The sequence below is a fragment of the Chenopodium album genome, chromosome 14, assembly GCF_948465745.1.
Source record: "Chenopodium album chromosome 14, dcCheAlbu1.1, whole genome shotgun sequence".
NCBI lineage: Eukaryota > Viridiplantae > Streptophyta > Magnoliopsida > Caryophyllales > Amaranthaceae > Chenopodium > Chenopodium album.
This window is the reverse complement of record NC_137847.1, coordinates 53269352-53283389: the sequence shown is the minus strand read 5'-3', so window position 1 is coordinate 53283389 and position 14038 is coordinate 53269352. Positions and strand designations below refer to the sequence as shown.

Below are 14038 nucleotides of genomic sequence, written 5' to 3'. Positions count from 1 at the left end.
TTCAGCTTAATTTCAGTTCAGCTCAGTTCCATTTAGTTCAGTTCAGTTCCTAATTTCCTTCTATCTTAAACAATTCATTTAGCTCTATTCGGTTTAGTTTAGTTCAGCTCAGCTCGGCTCCAATCAGTTCAGTTCAGTTATTTTCAATAAATCGGAACAAACCCTAAAATACTAATTTTTGTCCCAAGAGTCCAAGACCCACATGTAAATATGCAATAGCTAATTTTATGTTAAAAATCACACTATGTATGAAAAAAGCATACAAAGGTGAAGTATCAAGTATGTTACTCGTTAAGTCGTAACAAGCTTTTTAGATGAACCAAGGATGACTCACGATTAGCTCTTTAATTCGAGCCAAATCCGACCTTGAGTCAAGCCCCCTTATATTTACGGCTCAAAAAATTGTAATCTAGTCTAGATAATATAAGAGGGAAATCTACATTTATAATTATCTTATAAGGTGGCATCTTATTTTATACAATCGTATTCATTCAGCGTGTATGAAGTAATAGAACCTCAAACCGTCCTACCTTAAACCGATTTAACTTTGGCATTGAACATGACGTTCACGTGATAACATGATTTACAATTTTGACATAGAAAATGTTGAGATAGAGTTCAGAAGTTTTTTCCTAGTACTATGCAGTTACAAAACTTTTCCGTGTTCAGATGACTCAAGTTGATTTGTGATTAGGGACTACCAAATAGTCTCTCCGATTAAGATTCCTCGTATTATTACATAAAATAATTTTGACCATCAATATCTTTAGTTAAAAATATTCATTTAAACATCTTATAAATAATATACAAGTATGTGAGTAATGCAAGGTTAATAGCGATATGAGTATGTGACGAAGGAAGAATATAGAGGTAATAATGAGATTGAGCTGCCTAATTCCTGTGATAAATTTTTTTCAAGTGGATAGGACTTTACATTACCAACTTGTAAGTTGTAAAAGATCGGTTTTAAAACATGTAATTTTTTTCTTTTTTTCTTCTTTTTTTTTTTAAAAAAAAAACATGTAAAAGTATGAAAATACAGTTGAAGTAAAAAGGAGTTTTACTTTTTGTACGGAGAATGTTTAGTAGGTGAGCAAAAAGGATGAGGAGGGGGTTTGGGCATGCATAGCCGAGGATGTCAAGGTGTCGAATTCACATTTCATGCTTAAAAGCCGCATAAGTCAATCCTATTGAGAAAGAGCGTAAAATTTTTATATGGTATATTCGTATTTATACACCTTTGGCCTTTAGTTTATCTTAGTTGAATTTTAAAGTTGGTGACATAATTACATTCTACTCCCTCCGTCCTATAATTACAAGCAAATAACTCTAAAAAGTACGGTTTTTAAGGAGGATGGAAAAAGTAGAGGAATATTGTATGAAAAAAGATAAAAAGTGAAGAATGTTGTATGAGGATAATAAAAAGTAGAGAATATTGTATGGAAAAGTTAAAAAGTAAGTAATGATTTTTTAGGTATGTGTGTATTTTGTATGAAAAAGAGAAAAAGTAAGTAATGATTTTTTAGGTATGTGTGTAATTTGTATGGAAAAACTAAAAAGTAAGTAATGATTAGGTGTTATTTTTAGTAATAGGAGGAACATTTTGGAACACCCAAAATAGTATATTTGCCTGTAATTACGGGACGGAGAGAGTATATGTCAATGCTAATTAAGCACTATCATGTCAAATATAAGACTTCATTTAGCTATATGGCAGTAAAGTGTGAATTATAAGCTTAAATAACAGCCTCTAAATTAGAACAAATCAAAGTATCATGAGTTTTACTACATTAATGTTAAACTTTGAAGAGTCCATTATTATTACTCGTACTATCCAAATCTATGAATAGTTGAATATTATGGTATACAATCCATGAAAAAGTCTTCTCCTTTACTAGTCAATTAATATCCTCAATATTTAACAAATTATTCAACATTTTGACCAAGTTTTCCCTTCTTTTTTTTTGGCCTTTCCTTATATCTACCTTTAACCACAAGTATTTATATATATAATCAACAACACCAACCACACCATATTATTCAACAAACACAAGTTTCAACTCAAGATCTTCAAAAAAACATGATTTCCTTACAAAAATCCTTTACTCTTTCGTTATTTTCGTTGAACTCGGTTTCTTCAAACAAATCTATAATCACAAGTTCAATTAGTGGTTCAAAATACTTAAGGTACCCAAAAATTACAGTCCCAAAACTACCAAATCATGCTCAAAAACAGCACCTTATTGAACAGCTTGATAAGCTTACAAATCTTCCTTTAAGAGAAGCGAAACCAATTACCATCACAACCACGAAAAACACGAAAGAAACCATCAAATTATATACAATCTTAGAAGCTATTTGTGATAGAATAGAAATGCATCAAAACATCGGTAACCAACGTGAGAATTGGAACTCATTGTTGTTAAACTCGGTTAACATGATCACCTTAACCGCGGTTACAATGGCCGGTCTAGCCGAGGCTAGTGGGCCTAATGGGTTAGGGTTAAAGGTGTCTTCAGCCTTACTCTTTGCTGCAGGCACCGGTATACTTTTGATAATGAACAAGATTCAACCATCTCAGTTGGTAGAAGAGCAAAGAAACGCGGTAAGGTTGTTCAAGAGGCTTCAAAACAACATCCAAACTACTCTTTCTATTCGAACACCAACTCAGGAAGACGTCGAGGAGGCCATGGAGAAGGTGTTAGCCTTGGATAGAGCGTACCCATTGCCTCTCCTAGGCGCCATGCTCGATAAGTACCCCGAGAGTTTAGAGCCTGCTATATGGTGGCCGTCTAAGAAACAATCAACTTTATCACTAAAACATAATTCTTCCAAAGGCAATGATGAGCAGAATGGATGGACTAGGGAATTGGAGGATGATATACGAGAAATCGTAGGCGTGACAAAGAACAAGGATGTTGAGGATTATGTTAGGTTAGGTAACAAGGCGTTGAAGTTGAGCAAAATGTTAGCTGTCTCGGGTCCACTTTTGACCGGTGTTGCAGCCGTGGGAGCTGCTTGTTTAGGCCATGGTGGACCGTGGGGAGGGATCGTGGCGGGTGTAGCGGGGTCTATGGCTGTTGCAGTGAATACTATAGAGCATGGAGGGCAAGTAGGAATGGTGTTTGAGATGTACAGAAATTGTGCTGGTTTTTTTAAGCTCTTGGAAGAAAATGTAGAGTCTACCTTAGAAGAAGGGGACTTACAAAAGAGAGAAAATGGTGAAGTTTTCGAGTTGAAGATGGCTTTGCATTTGGGTCGGAGCTTGTCTGAACTCCGAGAATTTGCCGATAAATCAAGAAGAAATGGAGGTTCTGTTGATGAGTTTGCAAGCAAGCTGTTTTAATCATTTAGTTGTTGAACAATTGTAAATTGTAATTAGGGAATTCTTTCATTCTTTTATGAATTTAATTTGTGATATGATTAGGTGATTTTGTAAATGTATGAACATGGCATTGTATTTGTATATAGAACACGATCACACGTTTAGGGAAATGTATTTACTTGCATGTACATACATGTGAAAGCAAGTTTAATATATGTAGGTATGAAAGCAAAAGCGAAATAAGAACTTATTATTAAAAGCTGTAAATGACTAACTTGATAGCTTCCAAATGAAACACTTTTGTAAATCTCTACAAAGAATAATTTTTGGATACAAGTTTACTCATGAACAAAAATTTTAAAAATTTGGTTGTAAAAATAAGACTGCATCCCGTCTCTTTTGTTCTATCTATGTGAGATTTGAGAGAAAATTAGTTTAGAGGTATTTTATGTTGTCCTCTGGGATAGATGAATTTTTGTGGTTAAATTTGTGGTACAAATGTTGCATTTGTTAAAAAATATACGAGATGGCTTTGTTTGAGTGCTTAAGGAAAGACATCACTTCATTGTTCGACAAAAGTGATAAGAAAACAAGGCAATTTTGCGGCCTAAGGTGCTGCTCATGGAGTCGTGGGCGTGGATTTACACATGGCAAGGGGAGCGATAAGCCTCTCACTATTGGCTCATACACTTTTGTAGTAAGGCAAGGCACATTCAAAAGAATTACTTGCCATTGGCCTAGCAAGGGCGGAGCCTACTAATGGAAAAGCCTTAGGCAGACAGTAGTAATTCAGCTAGGTAACATATTAGAGATTGTTATATACATCCTGGTGCACGGTGCACCCAACTAACTTAAGGTTAATTTTTGCTCTTCATTTAATGATATTAAACAGAAAACAATCATCAAAATGAGAGCAATCTCTAGTAATATATTGGAGAGGTTGATTGCAGTGAGGTATGCAATTATTAGATAAACATTGACAACAATTATTTGATATGTTAATGTCCTCGAAGAACAATGATGCTACAAGCAAATTGTTTGATAGGCTAATGTCCTCAATGAACAATGATGCTTCTAGCAAATCTGATGGTAAATTGGTAAGTGTAGCTCTACTCATGGATTATTGACGCTGGTTATTAGAATCATATAACTAAACTAGGAATATAAATCTATTATAGAGTGAGTGTGTACATAAGTTTCTCTCTAGGTTGTTCAACTAAGATCGAGTAATCAAACAACGCCCAAAAGAAGGTCAAGTTTTGAGGTTTGTCTTGTATGTTCCTAGTTTGAATGTTAATCTTCATTTTGTGTCCCGATTTGTGTCATGTCTCGTTTATTTGTCACAATAAAGCTCATAATGAGAGCGACATTTTCGTGATTATAAAGACCCACCCTTGTAACATGATAAACCACGTGTTAATACATATTTCCAGACATTATAACCATAGACAGAAACTGTTACTCAATTTCTTACCACAGAGGAATGATTGTTTTCTCTTCATTATGTTGGTTAAATCTAGCATACTCCAATGACGGATCCTATACAGGTCCAATGAATTTCTAAATCCGACTCCTTAAAGTTTTAACAATTAAGTATATCAATAATAAAAAAAGAAGGGACAGAGAGAATACAAAACAAAACAACGCCACACATGCTCAATGGCCCAAGAGAAAAATCAAAAAAATTAATTTTAATAATTTTTCAGACAAATTATAGAACCTTCGCAAGTAAAGCCTTGAACAAACACACAAACAAAAACTCAAACCCCTTTCTTCTCCTGGCATACGCGGCGCTCGGCGAAACGGAGACGACCGACGAATACGGGAACCCATTTTTCTCCCAGACTTAATCTGCAATTCTTACTCTTTTGTTCGTATTAACTAATTGCGATTCTTCATTTTAGGTAAACTTATTTCAACCATTTAATGTTAGATTAAATTTCAGATTTTAGACTAGATTTATTCGATTTCATTTTGTTATGATATACTCTATGTTTGAAGACTTCGGTTAAATTAGCAAAAAATTTTAGATCCGAATTTTGTTGTATGAATTTTTTATTTTTGAATTTTCAAAATCGGATATTAGAAAATATTTGAAAATTAATTGCGTTGAATTTTTTTTTGTTGTAGAAATATGTTAGGGATTGCGCGGCGAAAAGCTGTTCGTGGTGGTGTTTCGGTAAAATTTCAGAACAATTTCTTGATTTGATTTCTATTGATTGTGTTTTTTTTTTTTTTTTTTTTTTTTTTTTTTTTTTTTTTTTTAATAATGTTTGTGTGATTTTTGCATTGATGGAAAATTGCTGTTGTTGCGATGTTATTCAGGTGCTAGGGCGTCAAATTCACAGGAATTCTGGACCATCTGCTCAAGCTTTCGGATCTCACGGCTATGCCACTGCTGCGAAAGAGGTAGTTCTTAGATAAAGCTCAATTAGACGGAAATTTGTGTTTTTATTGGTTAAGTTGAGGATTTTAGCTGGAATTTTTTTGGCTAAGTTGAGGATTTTAGCTGGAAATTGTGTTGTTTGAGTGTGTTTTTCCCTAGACTGATCACCTCATGGGGTGCGGTTTAGGTTGTGAATGTGAATGTTTTCATGTAGTAGTCATACTGTTATTGTTTGTGCCAATCTTTTTTGCTGTGTAGATTGTGAAAGTATAAAAGCGGCTTGTCTCCGTAGTCAATACAGGGCCTCTTGTTATGTGTGACCTTGTGTATGTCATGTTGTATGGATGAGGTTGAGGGTTTTGTTTTTGTTTTGTGTTTGGAGTAGTGAGTGCATTTTATGTAATTATTATAGTTCTCCTGATTTTGTAATTCCGGAACTTAATCTATAAGTGCCATTGTTTTGGATGGAAAAAAAGATTTTTGATGGTTTTTCTGCATGCTACAATTTGGGATCGGGATTATGTATCAGTATAAGAAATGCTGAATTTGATTAAGTTAGTTGTTATGTATGATTTTTCTTTCAAAATTCATGCCTAATACCTTTTCTTTTTTGGGTGAGTGAATGAGAATATATCCTTATACCGAAACAAATGCTTCTTATTATACAAGAACCGTTTACGTAGTACACACACAGACACACCTTACATGCTAGGGAAACATGATGCTTTGATTTGATGGCCAATAGTTTGTGCGAATATTGGCCATTAAAACTTCAATTTTGCTAAGATTTTCCTCTGCATTAGGTTTTGGTCTAGTTGACGATTAGCAAATAGAATTGTGTATAGGTTAATTTTTATCAGCTTCAAACCTATCCTTGCTCTAAACATGATTTTCACAGCCCAAATATCATTCATGACCATTGTTTATAATATCATTCATGATTTTGATCTTGTGAAGTATTGCTAGAGGAACCATTTTTCATTCTTTCTTTTAGCTCAACAACTCTCATTTTCTCCCTCAAGAAAAAAAACAACTACTCACATACTCATTTCCGAGTCCAATTTGCATGACTATTAGGGTTGTAATCACCCTGGCTTAAATATGAACCCTCTTTCACAGGTCAGTCTATAAGCAAGATGTCAAACATGTTTCCTTAGACCAGAAATGTTCAAAATGAAGCACTTTTCAACCCCATGTCCTTTTATTTACTTGATTTTACTAATGACTTCCCAGTCTACAATGAGATTCTTGGGGTGAATTGGTTTGTCACCCAGCAAATAAGCTGCATGATCCAATGCTTATTCCAAGCGCAAGCTAGTGAACATAATTAAATCAGCCTAATAAGAATGCATATGCACCATAACAAAGCTCGACAATTTAAGTTTGCCCATCAAAGGTGGATGCCTTCACTCCCCATATTTTTTCCCGCTAAACAACGTTTCAACAAGAGCATCACACTCAGCCTCCTCAATTCTCTTTTAAGACAAAGTAGCCTCTACCTAATTGATCTTATCTCAAATTAGAAATGTCTGGGATTCTTATATTAGCATCATAGCATTATGATAAGTCGCTTACTTAAACTAGTGTAATATTTACAGCAGTTCTATGAAACTAGTATAATATTTACAGCAGTTCTATGAATAACACCAATTACAAGAGGACTAATGTTATAGTCTATGCATTTTGTAAGGCACATCACAAGGATAATTGGCCCTTCACCTTTGGCATCCTTGATAAAAAAAAAATAAAAATGACTCCGCCTTTTTCCCTACCCAGGACAAGTATTACAAGCATGAAAACAAACTTGTTATAATTCTACTCTTTTAGTCACTTGATCTTGGATTGTTGCCTCAAAGGCTATCTTCAGCTCCAGGCTAGGATATTTGTACTTCCTAGATATACATTACTGGCTGGATAAGTTTGAAGTCATTTTGCAGCATTGATTGACATTTAACAAGCTTCTGGAAAGCCTTACTGGCAATTTTTTTTTTTTTTTTTTTAATCATCAAACAAGGTTCAAATAGCTAAAGATCTTAACTTTTTATTCAATACCTTTCAAATTAGTACAGCTTGAAATATGTACATTGTGCTTCCAAACATTCTGCAGTCCCTTATTCTTTCTTTGAAACTAGGTCCTCTAGTCCACATATTGCCATATTGGAAAGGACAGCTCCAGATATAGTATGATTTCTTAATAAACTGGCTAGGGCTGTGATAAAGTCTCTACTGTCTTATACTCTTACCATGTTTTCTGATTTTCCATGCTCAGCTCAGTATGTAGTGACATGATTCAAGAAGTGAGATAATTTCACATTTATCTTGCAAAACAGATATTCAGATCTCTCAATTTATCTGGGTGGTTATAAATGTAAAGTAGCTGATCATCTGACTGCAATATTGATTTATTGGTGTGGTTGTGGTTAATATAATCATATTTTCTTAATCCTGACTAACAATTCATTTATTAGCAGAGATTTGTTTGGATGATTACTTAGTAATTCTTATTTGCAAAATGTGCATGTTATTGTGTAGACTTTGCATCTCAGACAAGGATCGAATCTCGTCAGGATTATTGGTTTACATGGGAACTTGGGTATGTCTTCTTACAATCAACAAACTAATTGATTATGCTAGTATGATGCATGTTCTGAAATCTAAATCGTCCTCCAAACTTATCACAGGTTGTCAGGCTAGTCTAAGGTCGCTAAGGTTTGTTTGTCGCTTTGCCTTAATCATTCCTTTACCTATCCTAATGACATAAAATTTATATGTTGCTATATGAGCCGATGTCAGTTCATCCATGACTTTTGGACTTGGCTTATATTTGTTTATCTATGTGTGGATCCGCAGGGAAGTTGGATCTTGTTTGCAAACTGGTCCTTCTAGGCAAATATGGAAGAGGTCCTACTCATCAGATGGTGGGATAATGTCTATTTAGTGATCCCTGTTGATAATCTTTGCACCTAGCTAGGTGGTTATATAATCAAGTTTGTTATTTCCAATACAGGTGATGTTGTGGAAGCCGTTGTACCTTTCATGGGAGAGTCTATTACTGATGGCACTTTGGCTTCATTTTTAAAGCGTATGTCTTTCTGATTTATAATGTTTTGCATTGCAAGTGAGAAAAAGTTTAGTTAGTTGGCCAAGGAGTCTAAGGTTCATCTTTTCTTAAAATTGTATCTCATGCAACTCATTATCGTACTTTAATCAGATCCTGGAGACCGTGTTGAAGTTGATGAGCCAATTGCTCAAATTGAAACAGATAAGGTATATTTTGGAATATGTTGCCACCTTGTTTCTGTAGTTTTTCACTGATTAAAAAAGGGGTAGGCTAATTTTTGTATTTTATTAGGTCACTATGGATGTGGGTAGTCCTGAAGCTGGAATCATTCAACAGGTATGTGAATTAGTCTCAATAATTATTCTATTTTTCTTGGGTAATGCTCTGGTCCTTTTTTGAACACTGCACCTTGTTGTTGACTAATGTGGCTTTCCTATAACTTTAGCTTCTAGCCAAAGTTGGTGATACCGTAGAGCCTGGCACTAAGATAGCTATCATTTCAAAATCTGGCGATCACGCACATGTAGCTCCATCCGAGTCACCAACCAACAAGGCTGATGCAACTAATAAGGACAAGACGGATGAGAAGGTAAAAGCTAAAACTCCTGCTCCAGAAAAGCCTGTAACAGAAGATTCTGCTCCCAAGGAAAAGCCTAAAGCTCCTTCTCCACCATCTACAAAACCCTCACCATCAGAACCTCAACTACCTCCCAAGGACAGAGAGAGAAGGGTAAGTGAATTCTTTTGCCAATCATTTGGGATGGTTACTTGTATTCGTAAATCTTTGATGATTGAATCATTGATTTAGAAGTTCATTGTTTTTTGAACTTATGATTTATTCAGGTTCCAATGACAAGACTAAGAAAGCGAGTTGCTACCCGTTTGAAAGACTCTCAGAACACTTATGCCATGTTGACTACTTTCAATGAAGTTGATATGTAAGCTATTACTTTTCTGATGTAATCAATTTAAGTTGAATATTTTGTTTAAAATTTACTAAGTTAAACCATTAATTTTCTTGTATATTATAATGCAAGGGGGAAAAAAATCTAAAATTTACTGTAAATATTGAAATAATAAGTAATTAGTTGATACACTTCCAAATTTTAAGTATTTTTGTAGTGCTCTTGTGCTGAAAAAACTAACAAAAATGAAGTATGGTACCACACAAATCTCTGATTTCACAGCTGTAGTTATCATTGTAGTTTCTCTTCTCTACCATTTTTAAAACTCTCCTCATGACATGATTAACATCTACCGCATAGATGAGTTTATAGCGATGGAACTTTCTTCTCTGGGAATTTCATATACTCCATTGGAGTAACAGCCATGTAATTGGGTGTTGTGTACCTGTGGTAACCAAAAACTGTTGGTACAGTAGTTATTTGTTGGCGTTCTAGAGGTGTGTATACACATTCTGGTGTCTAAATTATCTCTTTCCTCCACCAAGAAAGGTTCATTCAAATGGAATGATCACTGGCTTTTATAGCAGCGAGTAAGTAGTATTTATGTGCTTTCTGGGATTTAATATAACAGTTCTAGTTAAGAAAATTCCGAAAATTGGATACATTTTGATGTATAAAATATATAAAGCAATATCAAAGAAATATATATTCATGCAGACTTTTCACTGATTAGTGTGATTACCAATGCTTAAGGACACATTTTTGGTTTTACACAATCCAATGTAATTTTAACCATGTTTTGAACAGCTCAATTAGAAGTCCATCTTTTTAAATAAGCTGTAGTAGAAGCTTATTATTGCATCTCTACATTGAGAGGGTAATGATTCGTCATTTAATATGCCTAATGTGGACAATATAATTTTGTTAGGACAAACTTGATGAAGCTGCGCTCTGATTATAAAGATACCTTTGTTGAGAAGCATGGAGTGAAGTTGGGATTTATGTCAGGATTTGTCAAAGTAAGTCATTTTCTTTGTTGTGGTTTTTTGCTATGTGATTGGTTAGAATTGCTAATGCTGTTTTTTGTTGTTGTGATTTCTAGGGAGCAGTGAGTGCACTCCAGAGCCAACCTATTGTTAATGCTGTTATTGATGGGGATGACATCATATACCGAGAATACATTGACATTAGTATCGCTGTGGGCACTCCGAAGGTCTGTTTTTGATCTATCATATCTAGTATATTCTTATATATACGTTTTTTTAAAATTAAAACCTGGAAAGAAAAGATATCTATACACTTAGGGAACCAATGAAATGCCTTTGTAAATTTGCCACAAATTCCATTCTTCATTCTTCTAGCTATTTGTCAAACTTGCTGATGGACTGGACACTGTAGATACCGTATGATATGAATTGGGTTGTTTATATAAAGCCAAATTATAAGTGAATTAGATTACCACTCTTGATTTTTTACATGGTCTATGGAGTAGAATACAGTATGGAAACCAGAAGAATTCTCTTGTAAGTGATGTGTAAATCATAATCATTGATTGAGACCACTATTCTTAATTATACATTTGTTGTCGTTTCTCACTCATTTAGTCATTTTTCAGCTTGAAGAGAAAATTAATATTATCATGACCTTCATTGAGTGGTTTACCATGTTTACATTCAGATAAACTGTATTGAATTTGTATATACAATTATATCGCGCATATGCTGTAAAGTCAAGTGGAGTTGGCTTATTTGGTTTATATGATTTTCCTGAGAGTTAGATGTGCTCATTTATCTACTATTAGTTACTTAAACATTTAGGGTGCCTTTGCACGACGTCAACTGAAGTTATCTCTAACTTGGATCTTGATGCTGATTTATTGCTTCTAGGGTCTTGTGGTACCTGTTATTCGAGATGCGGACAAAATGAACTTTGCTGATATAGAAAAAGGAATCAACTCTCTTGCCAAGAAGGCCACTGAGGGTACTATATCGATCGATGAGATGGCTGGAGGATCATTCACAATATCTAATGGTGGTGTTTATGGAAGCCTTCTGAGTACCCCGATTATCAACCCTCCACAGGTCAGAGGATTTCTCATACTATTTCATATGTATTAGAGAGTAATGCACAAACTTTGTTTATTGGTCTAATGTTCTTCTTTTCAATTTGGCAGTCAGCAATATTGGGCATGCACTCAATTGTGAACCGTCCAATGGTGGTTGGTGGTCAGGTAGTTTCACGGCCAATGATGAATGTTGCTCTGACATATGATCACAGGCTGATTGATGGGAGAGAGGCTGTCCTCTTTTTGCGCCGTGTCAAGGATGTGGTGGAAGATCCCAGGAGGTTGCTTCTTGATATATGAGAAAAGAAATGTGGTTCCGTTTTTCAGTCATAGTAAAATAAATTACCATGTCTTGTAATCACATAATTTTGGGGATCAAGATCTTCCCTACCTTTTATTTATAACTGGTGCATTATGTTTTTGGTATACTTTCTCAAGTACCTAGGGATGTAATTGTAGACTCCCTGGCTCGATTATTCTGAAAATTTTGAGATTTTACTCTCAGGAAGAGTACGATACACCCTTAAAATAGTTTGTAATTTTTGGGCAATAATGACTACTGAATTGATGATTTCGCTCTAGAATTGATGAAATACTTTTATCTTCATTTCAATAGCGTAACTGTGTGTGGATTTTATGGCATGTGCTTTTGAGGAAGGTAGACTGGAGTGCATGAAGTCTCCTTCCCTAATGATCAGAAGAGTGCTCAGTAGAGTACCGTTGCTCCATTCTTATCGCACTGATTTATTATTAGATGACATTATATGGAGTGAAAGAAGTTTTTCAAGAGGCTAGAGGGAGTAAGGGAGTGTGGTTTCAGTTGCTAATATAGACAGAAACAATCAAACAAGTTTTGGTTAAGGAGTAATACAACTATACAAGACACTAATAATCGAGTTTATTTGAGTTTTGATCTTGAAATATTTTGGACTGTGAATGTGAACAAGCAAGTTGAAAAATTTTGTGGGTTCAAGGTACGAGTAGTTTCCAATAAAAATAAGTGAGGTTGGGACAGATAACCAATGGGTCGAGTCTAGCAGCACAGCACGGCCTTAAATCATTATTTAGTATTTACCCAAAGTTTAGCCAGAAAAGAAAAAAAAAAAAAAAAAAAAAAAAAAAACTGTAGAGACTAAAGTAACAATGACAAATGCACTGTAGGGGTGTCAATTCGAGTAAATAGTTCGGGTTTGGGTTGAGTTTATCAGTTTCGGGTTATAACGGGTCGGTTTATAACGGGTTGAAATAATTAGCCGGTCGGTTTCGAAAATTATCAGGTCAGTTCAGTTTGGTTTTTTTAATTGCAATTTCTATTCGGATCGGGTCCTTATCGGGTTGGGTTCTAGTCAGTTCGGGTCATAATCAATTTGGGTTGAACTGGGTCGGTTTGAAAACGGATTTAGCTCGTTTAAAGTGGGTTTCGGTTAAAAACAGTTCGGGTCTTAATCAGGATGGGTCGTAATTGGTTCGGGTCATAATCAGTTTGGGTTAAACTGGGTCGGTTCGAAAATGGGTTTCGGTTCAAAACATATCAGGTAAAATCGGGTCCAATCATTATCGTTTCAGGTTATAATCGGTTTAGATTGAACTTGGTTGGTTTGAAAATGAGTTTACCCAATTTGAAGCTGGTTTCAGTTCAAATCATATCGGGTTAAAATTGAGTCGAATGATTATCGAGTCGAGTTAGTCAGATAACGGGTAGGAACAGGTCATGTTATAATCAAGTTAAGTCATAAATAAGTTAGGTTTATCGAGTAGTGGATTGAAACAGATTAAATCATAAACATATTGGGTTACAGGTTATAAATGACTCAGTCATAACGGGTTACGGGTTTTAAACGGTTTGGTCTCAACGGGTTACGGGTCGTAAACGGTTCGGTCACAACGGGTTACGGATTATAAATGGTTCTGTTACAACGGGTTATGGGTTGGAATGATTTAGGTTTATCAGATTTTTGCCGGGTTTTAACGGTTTTCGGTTTAATTGGATCGGGTTACTATTGAGTTTAGATGTAAACGGTTTGGGTTGTTTTCAGTTTCGGGTTGTAACGGTTTGGCTTGATAACGGGTTGGGTTAGTAATAGTTCGCACAAATTCGGTTCAATTCAGTTTTGGGTTGGAAAAAATTAGGTCGGGTCAGTTTTCGGTTTCCAAAAAACGGGTTTTAAACAATTCAGTTCTTTTTCGAATCGGTTCGAAACAGTCGGATTTAACGATTCGGGTCAGAAACAGACAACTCTTTAAATGCAGCGATTTGGGGAAAATAGATACAGTCAAATTTTCAGTCTTTCTAACA

At 35.1% G+C, this 14038-nt stretch overlaps 1 protein-coding gene and 1 pseudogene across 1 annotated transcript; both read left to right on the top strand.

Moving 5' to 3' along the window:
• The first annotated feature begins 2080 nt into the window (after window positions 1–2080).
• On the top strand, window positions 2081–3579 carry LOC145579575 (putative F-box protein At4g22030 pseudogene; annotated as a pseudogene).
• Window positions 3580–5055: 1476 nt separating this feature from the next.
• LOC145577555 (dihydrolipoyllysine-residue succinyltransferase component of 2-oxoglutarate dehydrogenase complex 1, mitochondrial-like) lies at window positions 5056–12313 on the top strand. The gene is made up of 15 exons (XM_081635042.1): window positions 5056–5229; window positions 5456–5504; window positions 5651–5734; window positions 8244–8304; window positions 8393–8420; window positions 8562–8629; window positions 8719–8793; window positions 8923–8978; window positions 9064–9108; window positions 9218–9502; window positions 9616–9710; window positions 10606–10696; window positions 10780–10890; window positions 11564–11758; window positions 11851–12313. The coding sequence occupies exons 2-15, from the start codon at window positions 5460–5462 to the stop codon at window positions 12040–12042; spliced, it is 1431 nt and encodes a 476-aa protein (XP_081491168.1). The 5' UTR covers window positions 5056–5229; window positions 5456–5459; the 3' UTR covers window positions 12043–12313.
• Window positions 12314–14038: the final 1725 nt, after the last annotated feature.

Bases quoted from the DNA above. Each gene is read 5' to 3' on its own strand.
- LOC145577555 (XM_081635042.1), top strand. From the start codon at position 5,460: ATGTTAGGGATTGCGCGGCGAAAAGCTGTTCGTGGTGGTGTTTCG. The intron at 5,505-5,650 runs GTAAAATTTCAG...GATGTTATTCAG, and splicing joins CTGTTCGTGGTGGTGTTTCG to GTGCTAGGGCGTCAAATTCA. The intron at 5,735-8,243 runs GTAGTTCTTAGA...GTTATTGTGTAG, and splicing joins ATGCCACTGCTGCGAAAGAG to ACTTTGCATCTCAGACAAGG.